Source organism: Diabrotica virgifera, chromosome 5 (genome assembly GCF_917563875.1).
Source record: "Diabrotica virgifera virgifera chromosome 5, PGI_DIABVI_V3a".
NCBI lineage: Eukaryota > Metazoa > Arthropoda > Insecta > Coleoptera > Chrysomelidae > Diabrotica > Diabrotica virgifera.
In genome coordinates this window covers 62,774,461-62,791,652 of record NC_065447.1, presented here as the reverse complement: position 1 = coordinate 62,791,652, position 17,192 = coordinate 62,774,461, and the positions used below count along the sequence as shown (strand labels likewise).

The 17,192-nt window shown below is 32.6% G+C and overlaps 1 protein-coding gene across 1 annotated transcript in view; it reads right to left on the bottom strand.

Annotated features, from left to right (window-relative positions):
- Positions 1-17,192, bottom strand: part of LOC126884184 (transketolase-like) — a 146,774-nt gene that overhangs the window by 52,057 nt on the left and 77,525 nt on the right. The window contains exons 3-4 of the mRNA XM_050650041.1: positions 9,252-9,388; positions 4,979-5,314 (exon numbers count right to left, since the gene is read on the bottom strand). Of these exons, the coding sequence (XP_050505998.1) occupies positions 4,979-5,314; positions 9,252-9,388 (473 nt within the window). The remainder of the gene's footprint in view (positions 1-4,978; positions 5,315-9,251; positions 9,389-17,192) is intronic.

Genomic DNA, 17,192 nt, shown 5'->3' with positions numbered 1-17,192 from the left:
ATTTCCACTTCGGATATCGATATCTGAAAATCTAAACGTCAAAATAACTGCTTATTTGCTCTTTATACTTGATTTCTTCTCTTTCATCAATGTCTTCATAGCTGGATAGTCAGGATAGTGTAATCCATAGGTACTACACTGTAATCATGACTGTAATCCATAGCGAACGGCTCCACGGGCGAGAAATTGACGCTAGCAGTTGCCGTAAAACGAACTTAAGGTTCCACGGAACGAAATAGGAATAGCCGAACTGAACCGACTACGCACAAGTCCTGTAGTTGGTACAGTTCGGCTATTCCTATTCCGTTCCGCGGAACCTTAAGTTAGTTTTACGGCTACTGCTAGCGTCAATTTCTCGCCTGTGGAGCCATAGGCTTAAGGTTCCACGGAACGGAATAGGAATAGCCGAACTGAACCGACTACGCACAAGTCCTGTAGTCGGTACAGTTCGGCTATTCCTATTCCGTTCCGCGGAACCTTAAGTTCGTTTTACGGCAACTGCTAGCGTCAATTTCTCGCCCGTGGAGCCGTAGGTACTAGGTACTGTATTTCCATTACTTGTTCAGTGCTAACTCCATCGACAACCAGTTTACATCCTATCCAATTGGTTCTTTACCGATTAATAGGTACTGTTCTAGTTTTCTGAGTTGAAGTAGTCATGTTAAATTCTTTTGCTCTTGTGAACTAGTCTTTGAAGTATATCTTCATTTTGGGCTATTAATAATGCATCGTGGGCGCAACAGAAAATTTTAAGGAAATTATTTCATTGTCCCCATTCTGTATCATTTATTGGCGCTCTCTATGACTTCATCTTTAATTAGGTACTCGTAGATTGAGCTTAGGGAATCTTCGTGTCTTATCCCATTGCCCGTTAACTATATAATAGGTTCGGTTTCCGTAAGTTGTCCGTCTATTCTGACTTTCATTTTATTGTTTAGATAGACGTTTCAATTATTTTTATAATATACAGCGGGATTTCTTTATTCTTTATTACAAAAGAGATGTATTATCATTACATCCTTACCCTGTCGAATGCTTTCTATAAGCCGATCAAACATAAGAATGCAGGTCTATTGACCTATTGTATTCAATGCTTTTTCGGTAATCTGTTTTATGACCTTTTCGTACCGAAACCTTATTGCTTATTAGACCGGACTGTATCGTCGTCCCCGCTAGCGAAATTATTCCGATTCGATTTTTTGAAGTTATACTTCTTTAGGCGCGATTGAGATTGAGGGTGAATTTATTGTTGATCTGCGCGCATGCGCACACCGACAGTATGGTATTGTATTAGTCGTTATACGGGCTCTGATTGGATGTTGAAATGATCTGTCAATAATAAATAATTGTTCAATATGGAGGTAAACAAATGTTGTATAATATATTAGTTTTATTGTTGTGAGGACAGAAACAAAAAAGTTTTATAACTGTAGTGACTTTTAAATAGTTTTTAAAAGCAACAGGTACGTAATAATTGTTAAATGTATCAGTATCCTAATAAAAAATTCCATAGGTAGGTACCTACCTATTTGAATATACCAAATACCAAAATACATAGTATCTATGATTAGTATGTAATACTTTTATTTGCATAATTTGATTACCATCAAAAATTCTATCAGTATTCACCTAATATATTGTTTTCTTACTCTATGTTTTGTTGTATTTTTTCAATTCTAAATCATTTCAATTCAAAATCAAAATAATTTGATTTAATTCAAAATGTCAAAAGTTTAATCCGTTTAGTTAGTCGATCTTCGCAAATATTGACGCATTGTCTCCGTGGCGGAGCGTTCAAGGCGAATGAACCCCAATACCAACCGCGCTAATAAAAGCTGGTTCGAATCCCAATGGAAACTTTTATTTTTATAATTTTTTTTTATACATTTTATGATTGTAAGTATATTTATTATATAATTTTATTTTCAGAAAATACGTATTTAGTTAAAAAATTTCCGACAATTAATGTTCAGAAATCATTTGTGGCATTTTTAATGTGTTTCTGTGTCTTTTATTCTTGTATTATTTTAATTTTTGGCACTGTTTTAATAAAAATGTTTGAGATGTAGTAAGTATAATTATCTGAAAAAATTTGTTCGAAGTGAAAAGAATTTGTTTAAAAAAAATCTTTAAACAATTTTTCGACCACGGCACCGCCCGGCACCCTATGAATATGTTATAAGGACCTCTTTTTGAGTAAGTTTGTGCAAAAAAATCGAATCGGAATAATTTCACTAACTAGGGCGACGATAAATCCTGGACTATAGCGCCAATTGTTAATAATTAAAAATAACAGCTTTGTAATAAAATAATGACAAAAATCTCTTTAGGACCTTGAAAAGGGGTGTGAAACTTGATTTGGTCACATTTTGAATTTCATAATAGTAATTTTTAATCGAGTTATTAAGCCTTGAAAATGGCCATTTTCGCATTTTTCATATAACTCGACAACAATCAATTTTAGAAAAAAAATGACAAGAGACCTTTTTTGCTCAGAATGGAACAAATTATTTAAAAAAAATTGTTCGAAATGAAAAAATTATTTTTGTGAATTTGTTTTAAAAAAATTGTTTAAACAATGTTTCGACCACGGCACCGCACAGCACCCTGTGGATATGTTATAAGGACCTCTTTTTGTCTATATTGCTTACCTGCTAAGTTTATGAGCTGATTTATTGGTTTTTGCGAAATTTTAGTTGTAAGATTCAGGGTAGTATTTAGCAAATTATTAATATTTTTGTAGTTTTCTCATTGTTTCTTATGGCGCTTTTCGAATAATAGAATTAGTACGTTTATAAATTAATTATAATTGAACAAAGAATTTATGAAATATTGGGTGCGTTCGGACGACCACAGCGGCTGGACAGCTGAGCCAGCAGTAGCTGTCAGACGTCACCGCTGGAAGCCAGCCGCTGAGAGATTTACTAAGCTTTCCCTATCACGGCTGGATACAACCACTCAGCCGATTTCTGCTGACCGCCAGCCGCTATGGTCGTCCGAACGCACCCATTAATCGGGTATAAGGATTATTCGACAGAATTAATTAATAATATTAACGCCCGGTTTCCGAAAGGACGATCATCTCAAAAATTATGTAATCGACGATTAACAATAGATTAAATGCGTCAGAAACGTCAACCAAACTAGTTTTAACAACAGTCGATCACCTGACATAAGATTAATCGTTAGTTAACAGCCGATCATGAGTATTTTGAGTCTCCGAAAGGTCGATTAACCAGTTTCACTTGTCAAGCGGCGGTAAAAATGGACTGTTACGTAATCTGCGACTATCCGTCGATTAACGGACTGTTAAAAGTGTTTTTTAGTTTTTTAATTACTGTAATTAACAAATAATGGGAAAAAATTGTCAAATAACACATATATAAATGATATAAATCATATTATTCAATAAAAATAAGATTTTTTATGGAAGAAATAATTTAAAATATTTATTTAACTTGCAGAACATGGATATCTCGGACATTTTTTATATTTGATTATATAATTTATATATTTTTTTTTCTTTTAAAAATGTAAGATAACAAGGATGCTAGACTCATAGAGCTATTTTTTGAGAGGCCAGAGCTCTAAAAAGCAGGACCTAAATGATTATAGCGATGTAAATAAGAGGGAAAACGCGTGAAAAATTATAGCAGCTAACTTTGAAGACAATAAAACAGCCGGTAAATAAATTAAAAATAAATATAAAAAGTAAATATATAGACCAAAAATAAAAATAGTATTATAAAATATTATAGATCATAAATAAACTGTTTTATATCTCCAACTTAGCCTCATGTTAGCCTCATTTTTAAAATGCTCTCGTTCAATTCTTGCCCCAAACAAAAGTGACAGTACGTAAGAGAGAATGCACCTTTAGAATCTAAAGATCCAAGTTTGGATTTAGAGGTTAATATAATTGAAATTTTGAAGGATAACAGCCAATTGTGACAGTATCGCTACCAAATCGTATGTCAGATCATCGATTACATTATCTATGATCATGCAATTTTACAATAATTGGCGTTTGAGAAACCCATCACAGGTTAACAGTTGATCAATTCTGACAGCCGATTAGATGATCGGAGATTTGAATAACGTTTCGGAAACCGGCTGTAAGTATGATTCAAATTAATAAAATTTAATTAGCATTTGTTTGAACATATCGTGAGATAAAATGGTGGCAAATAAAACTAGATAATTATTTATTAAATGTTGAAGACCATAAATTGAATCAAATGCCCATAAGTTGATCAAAAATGATCATCAATGATTTTAAAATTGGACGAAAATACAGCAGAGACTCGAAAGGCCAGTATTTATAAGAAATTATAGTATACATTTTTTTTTTCGAAAAACGACTTTTTAGAGTTTATATGATTCTTCATGAGAAAAGCAATTGCGGGGACGCTCCAGTTCATAAAAAATGACGTATTAACGGTATTTGTAATTTTTGGTATTATTTTAAGTAGGTATTAAAATTAGTTTAATATTGAAATAAAAATACAATTAAAATGACATGAAATTTTCCTCGACACCGTAAGGTACAAGAGGACAGCTTAAGTAAGTAAAGTACAATTAAAATGTTTAAAATATATTTGTTTCGTTGAAATCATAAAAATAGAAGTATAACTTCTTACGTGCGTAGAAAGTACACACATTCTTTTTTTCTTTTCTCCATTACCTACCTACTAGCGTTCTACTAGTTTTTATTACATAGCATATAAATTATTGTAATCACTGAATACATAGTGAAAAATAATCATATTAATTAAATTAATGAATAATAAGTATTGTCCAAGAATATTCAAAAACTAAACGAAATAGCCATCTCTATTTTGCTGATGAAATTGATACTCCGCCTTCGGCAACTAATACAACATGTTAATGTTTACGTGTATCGCGCAGTGTTGTCATTTAAAGCGAGTATATCTAATTTAAATCTAAACAGTCTTTATATTTTATTATCAATTCTCACCTATAACTAGCTTCTTCTATATATTTACCAATATACGCCATACCATTGGCTACAGCCAGCCCTTGTCCAAGCGACCCAGTGCCTACATCAATAAAACTCAAACGAGGCGTTGGATGGCCTTCAAGATCACTGTCTATTTTTCTGAGATTCAGGAGCTCTTCTTCTGGTATAAGCCCAATGTGTGCCCAAACAGCGTATAGAGCAGGGGCGGCGTGTCCTTTAGACATAACAAAACGGTCATTGCAAGGTTCTCTAGGTGCACAGGCTTTGTAGCGCATCGTTCTGAAGAATAGAACAGACAGGATTTCTGCACACGATGAACAGGTTGTAGGGTGTCTAAAAGTAGAGTTCAAAATTATTGTGTGTAATATTATATAACAAAAAAAGGTTAACAAAAATAAGCTATTTTGATTAGAAAAATCTATTTTTGATTGAATGATGAAACACGTCACAAACAAAGAGGTTCCGAGAAAGATGAATAAACAAATGGAAGTTTTAAATACAATCAAAACAAGAAAATTGGAATATTTCAGGACTTATTACCAGAGACATGTTAACCATAGACGAGGCTAGTCATATGCCACTCAATGCCTCGGGGTGTACTGCCGATGTCAAGGACGCCATTGGTCAATATTCATTTTGAGTGGTCTAGCCATCTTTGTTCGTCATATGAGCGGCATCGCTTAGTAAAAAGAGACAGATAGACCACCGATCGACTGCCGCGCGTTACGCTTTTTTGCTCAGTATACCTTGTCTACGGTTAACATGTCTCTGCATATTACACATGGAGAGAAATACAACTTGCTCCTTGTTCCAATTGATTATGCAGGGAAAGATTCAAGGAAAAAGAAGCATAGTGATATGGGGACGTAGAATATTGTGGCTCCGCAACCTAAGAATGGTGTGGATGTACATAAAATGAACTTTTCAGAGCAGCCATCTCTAAAGCTTATCACGCACGGGGTGCTAAACTATATACCGGGTGTCCACTTATATTTTTCCCCATTTTAACTGCCTATAACTTCTAAACGGCTCAAGATAGTAATATGCGGTTTTCGCTAAAATGTTTTATTTTAGTAAAAGTTTTGTTTGAATGGATTGAATTTTTTATATCGCTTTCAAATACGAAAGAAAAAGGCGGATTTTTGAAAAAAACCTTGTTGACTTTTTTTTAATGGAACACCCAGTATATTTTTTGTAAATTGAAAGAAAGGTCATTCACCTATCCAGCGATATAAATTTTTTCAAAATCGGTTGTCAAATCACTGAGAAATTAATTTTTAAAATGGGGGGTGCAACGTGGATATCACATACCTAAATAACATAACTGAGCAAAATGATATTATGTTATGTGATTTCCACATTGCATCTCTCATTTTAAAAATTAATTGCTCAGTCATTTGGCAACCGATTTTAAAAAAATTTATATCGCTGGATAGGTAAATGACCGTTTTTTCAAGATACAAAAAAATATACTGGGTATTTTAATAAAAAAAGTCAACAACGATTTTTTTTTTCAAATATCCGCCATTTTTTACTTAAAAGCGATATAAAAAATAGTCACTTACCTAAAAACTTGAAAAATCGGTCATTTATCTATCCAGTGATATACAAAAATTTTAAAATCGGTTGTCAAATGACTGATCAATTAATTTTTAAAATAAGAGATGCAATGTGGAAATCACATAACTGGTTAGTTGTGTTATTTAGGTATGTAATATCCACGTTGCACCTCTCATTTTAAAAATTAATTACTCAGTGATTTGACAACCAATTTTGAAAAACTTTATATCGCTAGATAGGTGAATGACCTCTCTTTCAATTTACAGAAGAATATACTGGGTGTTCCATTAAAAAAAGTCAACAACGTTTTTTTCAAAAATCCGCCATATTTTATTTCGTATTTGAAAGAGATATAAAAAATTCAATCCATTCCGACAAAACTTTTACTAAAATAAAATATTTCAGTGAAAACCGCATATTTTATCTTGAGCCGTTTAGAAGTTATAGGCAGTTAAAATGGGGCAAAATATAAGTGAACACCCGGTATAATATACATTATAAATTTATTCGCGCGGCATACCCCGAACGTATCCTGAACTTACCCAGAGGGAGAACGCCTTTTTCGGTGCATGCTGCGCGAATAAATCTATAATATACAGGGTGTTTGGTAAAGAATGGGCCATGGCTTAACCTTAGATTCCTGAGGTTAAAATAAGTCGATTTAAGCTAACTTACCTTAGTACAAAAAGTGATAATAACCGAAATACAGGGTGTCAAAGTTAAACTTGTATTTTATTTATTTTTGAATATTTCCTGACAGTCATGGGACAACAACACGAAATTTGGTAAGTGGTACTGGTACTGTCCACCCTACTAAATTATGTTAAAAAAACGTTTCTGGCTACTACCAGAGACGTACGACGAGGGAACGTGAATGGTTGACTCTTCCCAAATTCTACGCCACTGGCGAAATTGCTATTTTAGTGCAATTTTTTGATTCTCCAATACTTTATATGTAATTAACACACTCTTTATTCGTAACGATAAAGCCATTAGTTTTCGAGATATTTGAAGCTAAAAACGAAGGAGCATAATACATTAATCAAAATAAGTGTGCCTTTTCATTTTTAACTTCAATATCTCGAAAACTCATGACTTTATCGTTACGAATGAAGAGTATATTATTTGCATAGGAAGTATTGGAGAATCTAAAAATTATGCTAAAATAGCAGTTTCATCAGTGGCATAGAATTTGGGAAGGGTCAACCATTCACTTTCCCCTGTCGTACGCCTTTGGTAGTAGCCAGAAACGATTATTTAACATAATTTAGTAGAAAGTACAGTACCTACACTTTCTGCTAAGTATCATAGGGATATGTCAAATAGTTTTATAGTACCGGGCACACGTAGTTCTTAAAGTTTTAAATAAAGAATAAATTATTAAAAAAAATACTTTAAAATAATTTGACATATCCACATCATACTTAATAGAAAGTGTAGGCACTGTACACCCTACTAAATTATGTTAAATAATCGTTTCTGGCTACTACCAGTGGCGTACGACAGGGGAATGTGAATGGCTGACCATTCCCAAATTCTACGCCACTGATGAAACTGCTATTTTAGCATAATTTTTAGATTCTCCAATACTTCCTATTGATAAAGTCATGAGTTTTCGAAATATTTGAAGTTAAAAATGTAAATGCACACTTATTTTGATTAATGTATTATGCTTCTTCACTTCACTAGCTTCAAATATCTCGAAAACTAATGGCTTTATCGTTAAGAATGAAGTGTATATTTTTTACATTGAAAGTATTGGAGAATCAAAAAATTGCACTAAAATAGCAATTCCGCTAGTGGCGTAGAATTTGAGAAGGGTCAAGCATTCACGTTCTCCCGTCGTAAGCCTCTGGTAGTAGCCAGAAACATTTTTTAACATAATTTAGTAGGGTTACAGTACCAGCAGCACTTAGTTGACACCATCTATCTATCGCCCGTCGGCAAATTCAAACAAAAATATAACTCAAGACCACCTTTAGTCCAGACAAATTAATATATGTATTTAATATATTTTACCACCAAAAATGAGATGTTTTAATCAAATATTGCTTCAAATATAATCTGCAGAATAATTTTGAATTAACGTTCCGCTAATGAACTTGCTTTTTTGTCCATAAAAGTAGAAAAAAGATTCAATTCTATTGCTTAATATTTCATCTAAATATAATCGTCTAACAATTTTACCTGTACTAATGCCCAAGTATACATTTTCAAGTGTTAAACTGATTGATTTACAATGAGTAACCCGGTTGTAAAAATACCGGCGTGTGCCTTAACAAAAGGGACATCGGTTACTCGAATTTCGTAACAATACAAATGTTATCTGTTTGAATTTGCCGACGGGCGAAATATCTATGGACCCGACTTTACCAAATTTCGTGTTGTTGTCCCATGCCTGTCAAGAAATATTAAAAAATAAATAAAATACAAGTTTAACTTTGACACCCTGTATTTCGGTTATTATCAATTTTTGTACGAAGGTAAGTTAGCTTAAATCGACCTATTTTAACCTCAGGAATTTAAGGTTAAGCTATGGCCCATTCTTTACCAAAAACCCTGTTTAGCTCCCCGTGCGTGACAAGCATCAAGTCCAAATGAATAGCTATGATGATTGCCGACCTCCATCCGGAGATGGCATTTGAAGAAAAAAGAAGAAGATATATTACATAAATACAAAATATCCATCTACAAATTAATAAATACTTACCCAGATTTTGCTGCAGCTGTAGTTTCTACGCTACTTATTCTAATTTTAACAGCGATATTTCTCAAAGTTTCTACACTTGTCTCGCTCATTTTTGTCCGTTTTTGTGTTTTTTCTATGTTTTCGATGTATCCTGTCACCTTAAATTTAAAAAAATAAAGTCGGATAATTTTTCTTTCAATTAGACTGATTAAAAATGACATTGTCACAAGCGTAAACACAAACGAAGAATATACTGTCACTCATAGAATATCGGCTCATACAATAATATGTGTCAATTAGATTTATACTTTATTTCTTATTGGTTGACAGCACGCTAAAATGTTAGGGATTAATAGGGAACTTGCACAATTTTTTTTATTACATAATAATGTTCAGTCTTGTTTAAAAATGAGATTTCCAAAATTTCACGCTTCAAAAACTCGTAATAACTTAGAAATACGTATTTAAAGTCTTCAGCGGTATAAAATAGTTCAAACGACCCGTGACGTCATATAGTTTTACATTAGTTAATATTATGGTTATATTTCGCTGTGTCTAGGTACACGCTAACGTGTACGCAAATAAAAAAGGTAGGTATGTACCACGGTTATTAGACTTTATTACGGTTGTCTTGTCCGACGGTGGTGGGGAGACTTATATTTTTGACTTTACGTCACAAGAGTTTACATTCCCATATTTTTAAATGATTTTCGATCATTGAATGTGTGTTATTGTGTATATATGTGTATTATTTGTGTTATTATGAAATAATTAGACAAATAGTACACATTTTATCTTATACCGGGTGGTGAATCGTAAAAAGGGCCATAGGAAACTCAATGTAAAATTCTGAATTGTTGAATTCCTGCTTCCCTAATTATTTTACATCAAAAGTCATGAGAGAATACTTGTAGAGAATTAAAATATGTATTAAAATCAAAAGTTAAAATTGTTCTACGGTTTAAATGCATTCCAAAGTTTGAAAAATATGATACATTTGCCACAATAGGTATGCGTGTAAAAATAAGGCCACAAGTTACTATTTAACTGACAGTGCTCACACCACTGACTGAATAAAAAAATCTTTATTATTAATCCTTTCTTCGCAACTGAGGGTATCTTATCAACTGTATTGTTTTTAAACAATAGATGATAAAATAAAAATATTGACAGTTCAAAAATGTGAACATTATTGCATTGTGTGTGGCCTAAGTTTGGGATGAAAACTAAAATGTATTACATTTTTACAAAATTTTGAAATATGTTTAATTACGTAGACCAATTTTAACAGTTATTTCCAATACAGATTTCAATCCTCTACAAATAGTTTCTAATGTCTTTTGATGTACAATAATTATTAGGGAAGCTGGAATTCAACAGTTCAGAATTTTACATGTCAAAATTCTCAATGTGTTTTAATTGTATTCATTTTTTTCGAATCTTGAGAAAACTAATAAATATTTTTGAAAAATTTAAACTCAGAATGAAAGACTACATCATTACCGAGGGCTGAAAGTCCCTGAAAACTTCTATAATGTTTATTTTAATACGTTACATAGCTGAAAATAAAAGAGAAGTGTGATATTTAATTTCAAATATTTCATTCAATAGAATCTGCTTGTTTATTTTAAGGGGCTTTCCGCCCCCGGTAATAATGTAATCTTGCATCCTGCGTTTAAATTTTTCTAAAATACTTGGTTTTCTGAGGATTCGAAAAAAATCATATTACGATTCAAATGACAGTAAACTCTCGTGACGTAATCTCACCCTTAATGTTCATTGGTTAGTCGATTTAGGCAACCGTAGTAATGTCTAAGAACCGTGGGTATGTACACGCGAATTAAACTTCATCAAGCCAGTGACGTTATTATTTAGCGTGCGCAGTGACTGTATATTTTGGTACATGCTATTTTGATATGTTTAGCGTGTGTTTGATAGAAAAATATTTGTTAAAGGAAGGGAAGCAGAACTATTCAGATGTTTCAAACTTAATTGTAATAAATCAATGTATATATTAAAGTATATATTTAGGTTAGCAAAATAAATATATGTATTTAGTTGACATAACACGTAAAAAATATTGTTAAAATAATTTTTATACGTAAGTTAATTATTATAATCAACTATTCTAAATGGGAAATAAGCCACAATTTAACTAAAAAAATGATTTTATTAACGTTTCGACGTCCAAATCGGATGTCATTGTCAAAATACAAAAATTAGTCAGATTAAATCAATTATTAGAAAAATTTTTTACTAAGCAACACCATTTTTGTTTAATTTAATAATATTTTTTATTTTGACAACGACGTCCGATTTAGACGTCGAAACGTTAATAAAATCATTTTTTGGTTAAGTTGTGGCTTAGTTCCCATTTAGAATAGTTGATTACAAAAATGTCACAAGGATAATAGCTTCAGAACAAGTTAATTATTATTGTGAAAGCTTTAGGTCTTCTTTTTATTTTAATATTTTACGGTAATACATACTATTTCATTTATAACTAAAAAATATATATATATTAATTTATAGTCTCTTATCTTTTTCGTACTGTTTTAAAATGTTCTTAAACCCATTAAAAGAACTAAATAATTGTCCACACTCCGTAGTTAATTTAAAAACAAACACTAAACAAAAAAAATTAGAAATCAATGACACTCTAACTTTTTTATTTGCGTACACGGTAACGTATACCTAGACACAACCTTATATTTAGGTATATTCTTCTTCTCCTTCTTTAGTTTATTGGCCTCCACCTACTTGGGTATTTGGCAAGCTCATTGTCGTGGAATAAGTCAAAAATATTTATATTCTAATGACATTTATCCTATGTCATTGTAATAATATATACCAGTTTGTTAAAATTGTAGTTTTATACTGTTTTTGAAGGAAAGGAAGGAAGGTTTACTATTGAAAATAAAACCATTTTGTAAAAGTACGAATTTTTCTATGAATAGTTCAAACGATCAAAAACACTTGTAACGTCACATAAATGTATTTTCTACTGACGTTTATAACGTCTATTTACTCTATTGGAAAAATGTAAATGTAAAACCAAGTGACGTCACGACGCGTTTTGGACCACCTGTTGTAATTTGAATTTTTAATCGTCTTTAGGGGCCAAACGAAAGACAAACAAAACTTTTTTATCTTTGATACATGTTTTAAATTATGTTGTGTTTTGATTTATAACATTTTTTTCGAATTTAAAAATTTATGCAAGTTCCCTATTGTAAACCAAAAAAAGGGTTGAATTCACAGAGGGAATTTATTTGCTATAATATAAATATAAATAAAAGGAGAATACCGCCAAGGAGACTCGCTCAGTCCATTGTTATTCAATATGCTGATGAATCAAATAATTCACGAAGTAAGAAAACGACATGGATACCACATGGAAGCGCATAAAATCACGATAGTATGCTGTGCCGATGATGCAGTACTAATTGCTGATAACGAGGATGACCTACAAAGGCAGCTCCACACCTTCAATGTAGATGCAAACTAGAAACAGACGAGAAAATTGTAGAACAAGTAATGATATTCAATTACCTAGGAGTAGAGATCACAAATTTTATATACAGGGTTGCGAAAAAGTCTGGCAACACGGTAATTTCTCGGAAACCGCTAAAACGATTTTTTTGGATTTTTGTGGGTGAGGGTCTTTTAATGCGGCCGATATTATAGTGGTAATTACATTGTTGTCAAATCTTCCGGTTTTCTGGAAACCTAATGAACTTTCTTATTTCAAATGAAATACATACCCTGTATATTTTTTGCGTTTTGAAATTCTTAAGGGATACTGATTATTTTTCATATGATATTCCCTATACCTAAATGCCATAATTTAGGAGTTATTGCTATATTTATTAAAAAAAAATTTAAACAATTTATAAAAATCAATTTTTTCGGCCCGGGTAGACATTATTTTAGGTTCCATGGATCAGAGCTGGGTAGTATCCGGATACTTCTGTATCCGGATACAATATCCGGATACTTTTTATGTATCCGAAAGCTGTATCCGGATACTTTTTAAATTTTGTATCCGGTATCCGTATCCGTGATCAAATTTTAAAGTATCCGGCATCCGGATACTTTTTTGATATTCGGATACTTTTAAATATTTATCCCCCGCCGATAATGCACCTAACGTAGGCACTACGTAGTTACCGAAAAAGAGAAACACCAGACAATGTTGCGAACACCGTACCATCAGTCTAATGTGCCACATACTCAAAGTATTTCTAAAGATTATTCATCATAGAATATACAAAAAGTTATTACAAGACATTGGACAAACTCAGTTCGGATTTAAAAATGCTCAAGGAACCAGAGAAGCATTATTTGCAGTAAATGTGCTAATACAGATATGTTTAGATGTAAAGCAGGACATCTGTGTCAGTTTCCTAGATTATAACAAGGAATTCGATACGGTGAAACATAATCCGTTAATAAAACTACTGAGAACAAAGAACATCGACACACAGGATATAAGAATAATAAATAATCTGTATTATGAACAAGAAGCTGTCATAAGAATAAATAATTTAAACACCAGTAAAATAAAACTCAAAAGAGGCGTTAGACAGGGCTGTGTCTTGTCGCCATCACTGTTTAATGCATACTCAGAAGAAATATTCAAAAAAGCATTAGAAGATGAAAAAAGCATTAGAAGTAGCAGGCATAAAAATAAATGGCCTATCCATATGTGAAATTAGATACGCCGATGACACGATACTAATAGCAGAAACTATTACAGATCTACAAAGAATTTTAAATAATTGTAGTAAAGAAAAAAGAGACGTTCTCACAAACAATTTATTTTACAACTGACGACCGGTTTCGCTGTCTACAATATTCACAGCATCTTCAGGTCACGGTAAAAGTAAAATTAAATGCTACAAATAACAAAAAACCAGAGTTAGTTAAGTGGTCTGGTTGAAATCAAAGGGTAAAGATCAAGCCAATATTAAAGTATATATATTTATGCATACATATAAATACTAAAATGTACGTAAATATGGTTTAACAACCCTCACACTCACATACATGCAAGCATTCAAATGTAGTGGCAACTAAAGTATGTCAAGTATAAGTATAAAATGTACACTGACTTTCCGGTATAAGGGAAGAATATAGTAGTATTCAATATCATACTTTTTCTCCAAATTATGCTAAAGGGAGAGATGGTAGAGGGACAGATTTGATTGTAATGTACAAACAAAACAAAATAATTGGCAGGATCTTGAGGGGATTAGTAAGGGTACATAACATTACAATGTACATTACAATTTGTACATTACAATCAAATCTGTCCCTCTACCATCTCTCCCTTTAGCATAATTTGGAGAAAAAGTATGATATTGAATACTACTATATTCTTCCCTTATACCGGAAAGTCAGTGTACATTTTATACTTATACTTGACATACTTTAGTTGCCACTACATTTGAATGCTTGCATGTATGTGAGTGTGAGGGTTGTTAAAACATATTTACGTACATTTTAGTATTTATATGTATGCATAAATATATATATTTTAATATTGACTTGATCTTTACCCTTTGATTTCAACCAAACCACTTAACTAACTCTGGTTTTTTGTTATTTGTAGCATTTAATTTTAATTTTACCGTGACCTGAAGATGCTGTGAATATTGTAGACAGCGAAACCGGTCGTCAGTTGTAAAATAAATTGTTTGTGAGAACGTCTCTTTTTTCTTTACTACAATAGTATGGACTCACACATGCAACCCATTCATTATTTTAATTTTAAATAAGGTTGTTGCAACAAGTGAAGAATTTGATCTGTCACTAAACATAAAGAAAACGAAATTCATGGTTATATCAAAGAAAAATATTAGAAATATCAATTTACACGTAAATAATAAAACGATAGAACGAGTTCAGAATTATAACTATTTAGGGACGAACATTAGTGAAACAAACGATTATACCAAAGAAATCCGAATTAGAATAGAAAAGGCTAGAAGTGCATTCACTAATATGAAACAAATATTGTGTAGTAGAAACCTCAGCCTAGATCTTAGAAAGCGAGTACTAAAATGTTATGTATTTTCTGTTCTTTTGTATGGTGTGGAGACATGGACTCTCAATAAACAATGCCTCAATAGAGTGGAAGCATTTGAGATGTGGACGTATCGAAGAATGCTGAGAATCTCCTGGACAGACAGAATAACCAACGAGGAAGTACTAAGGAGAATACAGAACAGCAGGGAGATACTGGATTCCATCAAAATAAGAAAACTTCAATACTTGGGTCATATAACACGTGGTGACAGATATGAACTCCTAAAATTATTTATGCAGGGAAAGATTCAAGGAAGGCGCAGTATAGGTAGGAGAAAAATGTCCTGGCTGAGAAATCTCAGAGAATGGTTTGGATGCAGCTCAACTCAACTCTTTCGGGCTGTAGTGTCGAAAGTGAGAATAGTAATGATGATTTCCAACCTTCGTCGCGGAGATGGCACGTAAAGAAGAAGTAGGCACAACACTGCCATTCCTTCAATCCAGATGTGTCTAATATGTTAAATCCCATTTTTCGTACTCGTCACCGTTATAATATATTATTATATAGCTAATGAAGCTTTGTTTTTACCTAATCAGTTATAAATCTTCATAAGTACGTTGTTTAATTAATTACTTACATTTATTTTTTATATTTTCTATATCTCTCTTTTCAAGAACCCCTTTTGTACCCTGTAACCAATTTTTTGAGTACTTTCTGATTTCTTTCTCCATCATTTAGCAATAAACAATTAGCATTTAGCATCATCAGCAATATAGTTATTTTCCTAACAAGTGCAGAAAGTCATTCTTTTCCGCACGCGACTGCAGTTTGCCGAACGACGCGAAGCGGGAGTTCGGCAAGCAGTCGAGTGCGGACAAGAGACTTCTACAAGAGTTAGAAACAATATTTTTTCTAAGAGTCTTTAAAAAATTACCAAATCTTAATCAATTAATTTAATTAATATGAAAATACATACACAAATTAATTCTTTGACAAGGTTGTCAAAACCAAACTTTCAGCATAATTGGTTAGCATGACGACGATCTTGGTTTCCATGACGATGATTCAAAACGACTGTTATTGTCTACCGATTTGACTTTCGAATATTATGTCAAAATAATTTTTTCTTTAAACGTCAAATAATGATGACATTACTTATCTAACTTGATCCTGTCAAAGTTTGATGTCTCCGCCGGCAGCAGTTTTTTTTCCCATTTCTTTACGGCGGAGGGAAAAATGTTGTCATGGCAACAATATGAAACATGTCACAAAGCAGCAATACAAATGTCATTAACAACAATTAAACATCATTTTTATTTATAGTAATATTAAAAGTACAATTAGTTAATGAGGCATTTTCAAAATTGAAACCGTGCAAAAATGTTCCCGACTCTTGATACGCATTGGTAATTGTTGATGATACTGATGGTCGAGCACAACTTTCAGCAATCATTCCCGATGTTGGCGAATCATGAGGGTTTAAAATTTTTTGAGCATTATCGTTCTTATTTCTTTTTGAATCCTCCATATATCCTTCGGCAACCGTGCTTGATTTCCAGCCCCCATGTCGTTTGAGGCATTCTAGATTTCCGCCTCCATCAATTAAAAGTGTTGCTGAAGTTCGTCGTAAAGAGTGACCCGTGTATGCGCTTGCATCGTTTAAATTTAAATAACTAGGTACTTTTTGGGCTACTGCGCTGATCGAATGTATTCCCATGACGCTTCGGTAACACTTTCCATTTTGGTACTTGATAAAAAATCATTTTTCTGTGAAATTTTCAGGCCGCAGTGATGCATACTTATTATGAATTGTACTATTTATGGTTGAAAATTGCTACGTTTGAAGAAAAAATAGTATACTTTATTCGGCAAAGAAGCGACTTTTCTTGACTTGCCCTCTATTACGCGCCTCACTTCGTTCGGCGCGTAAT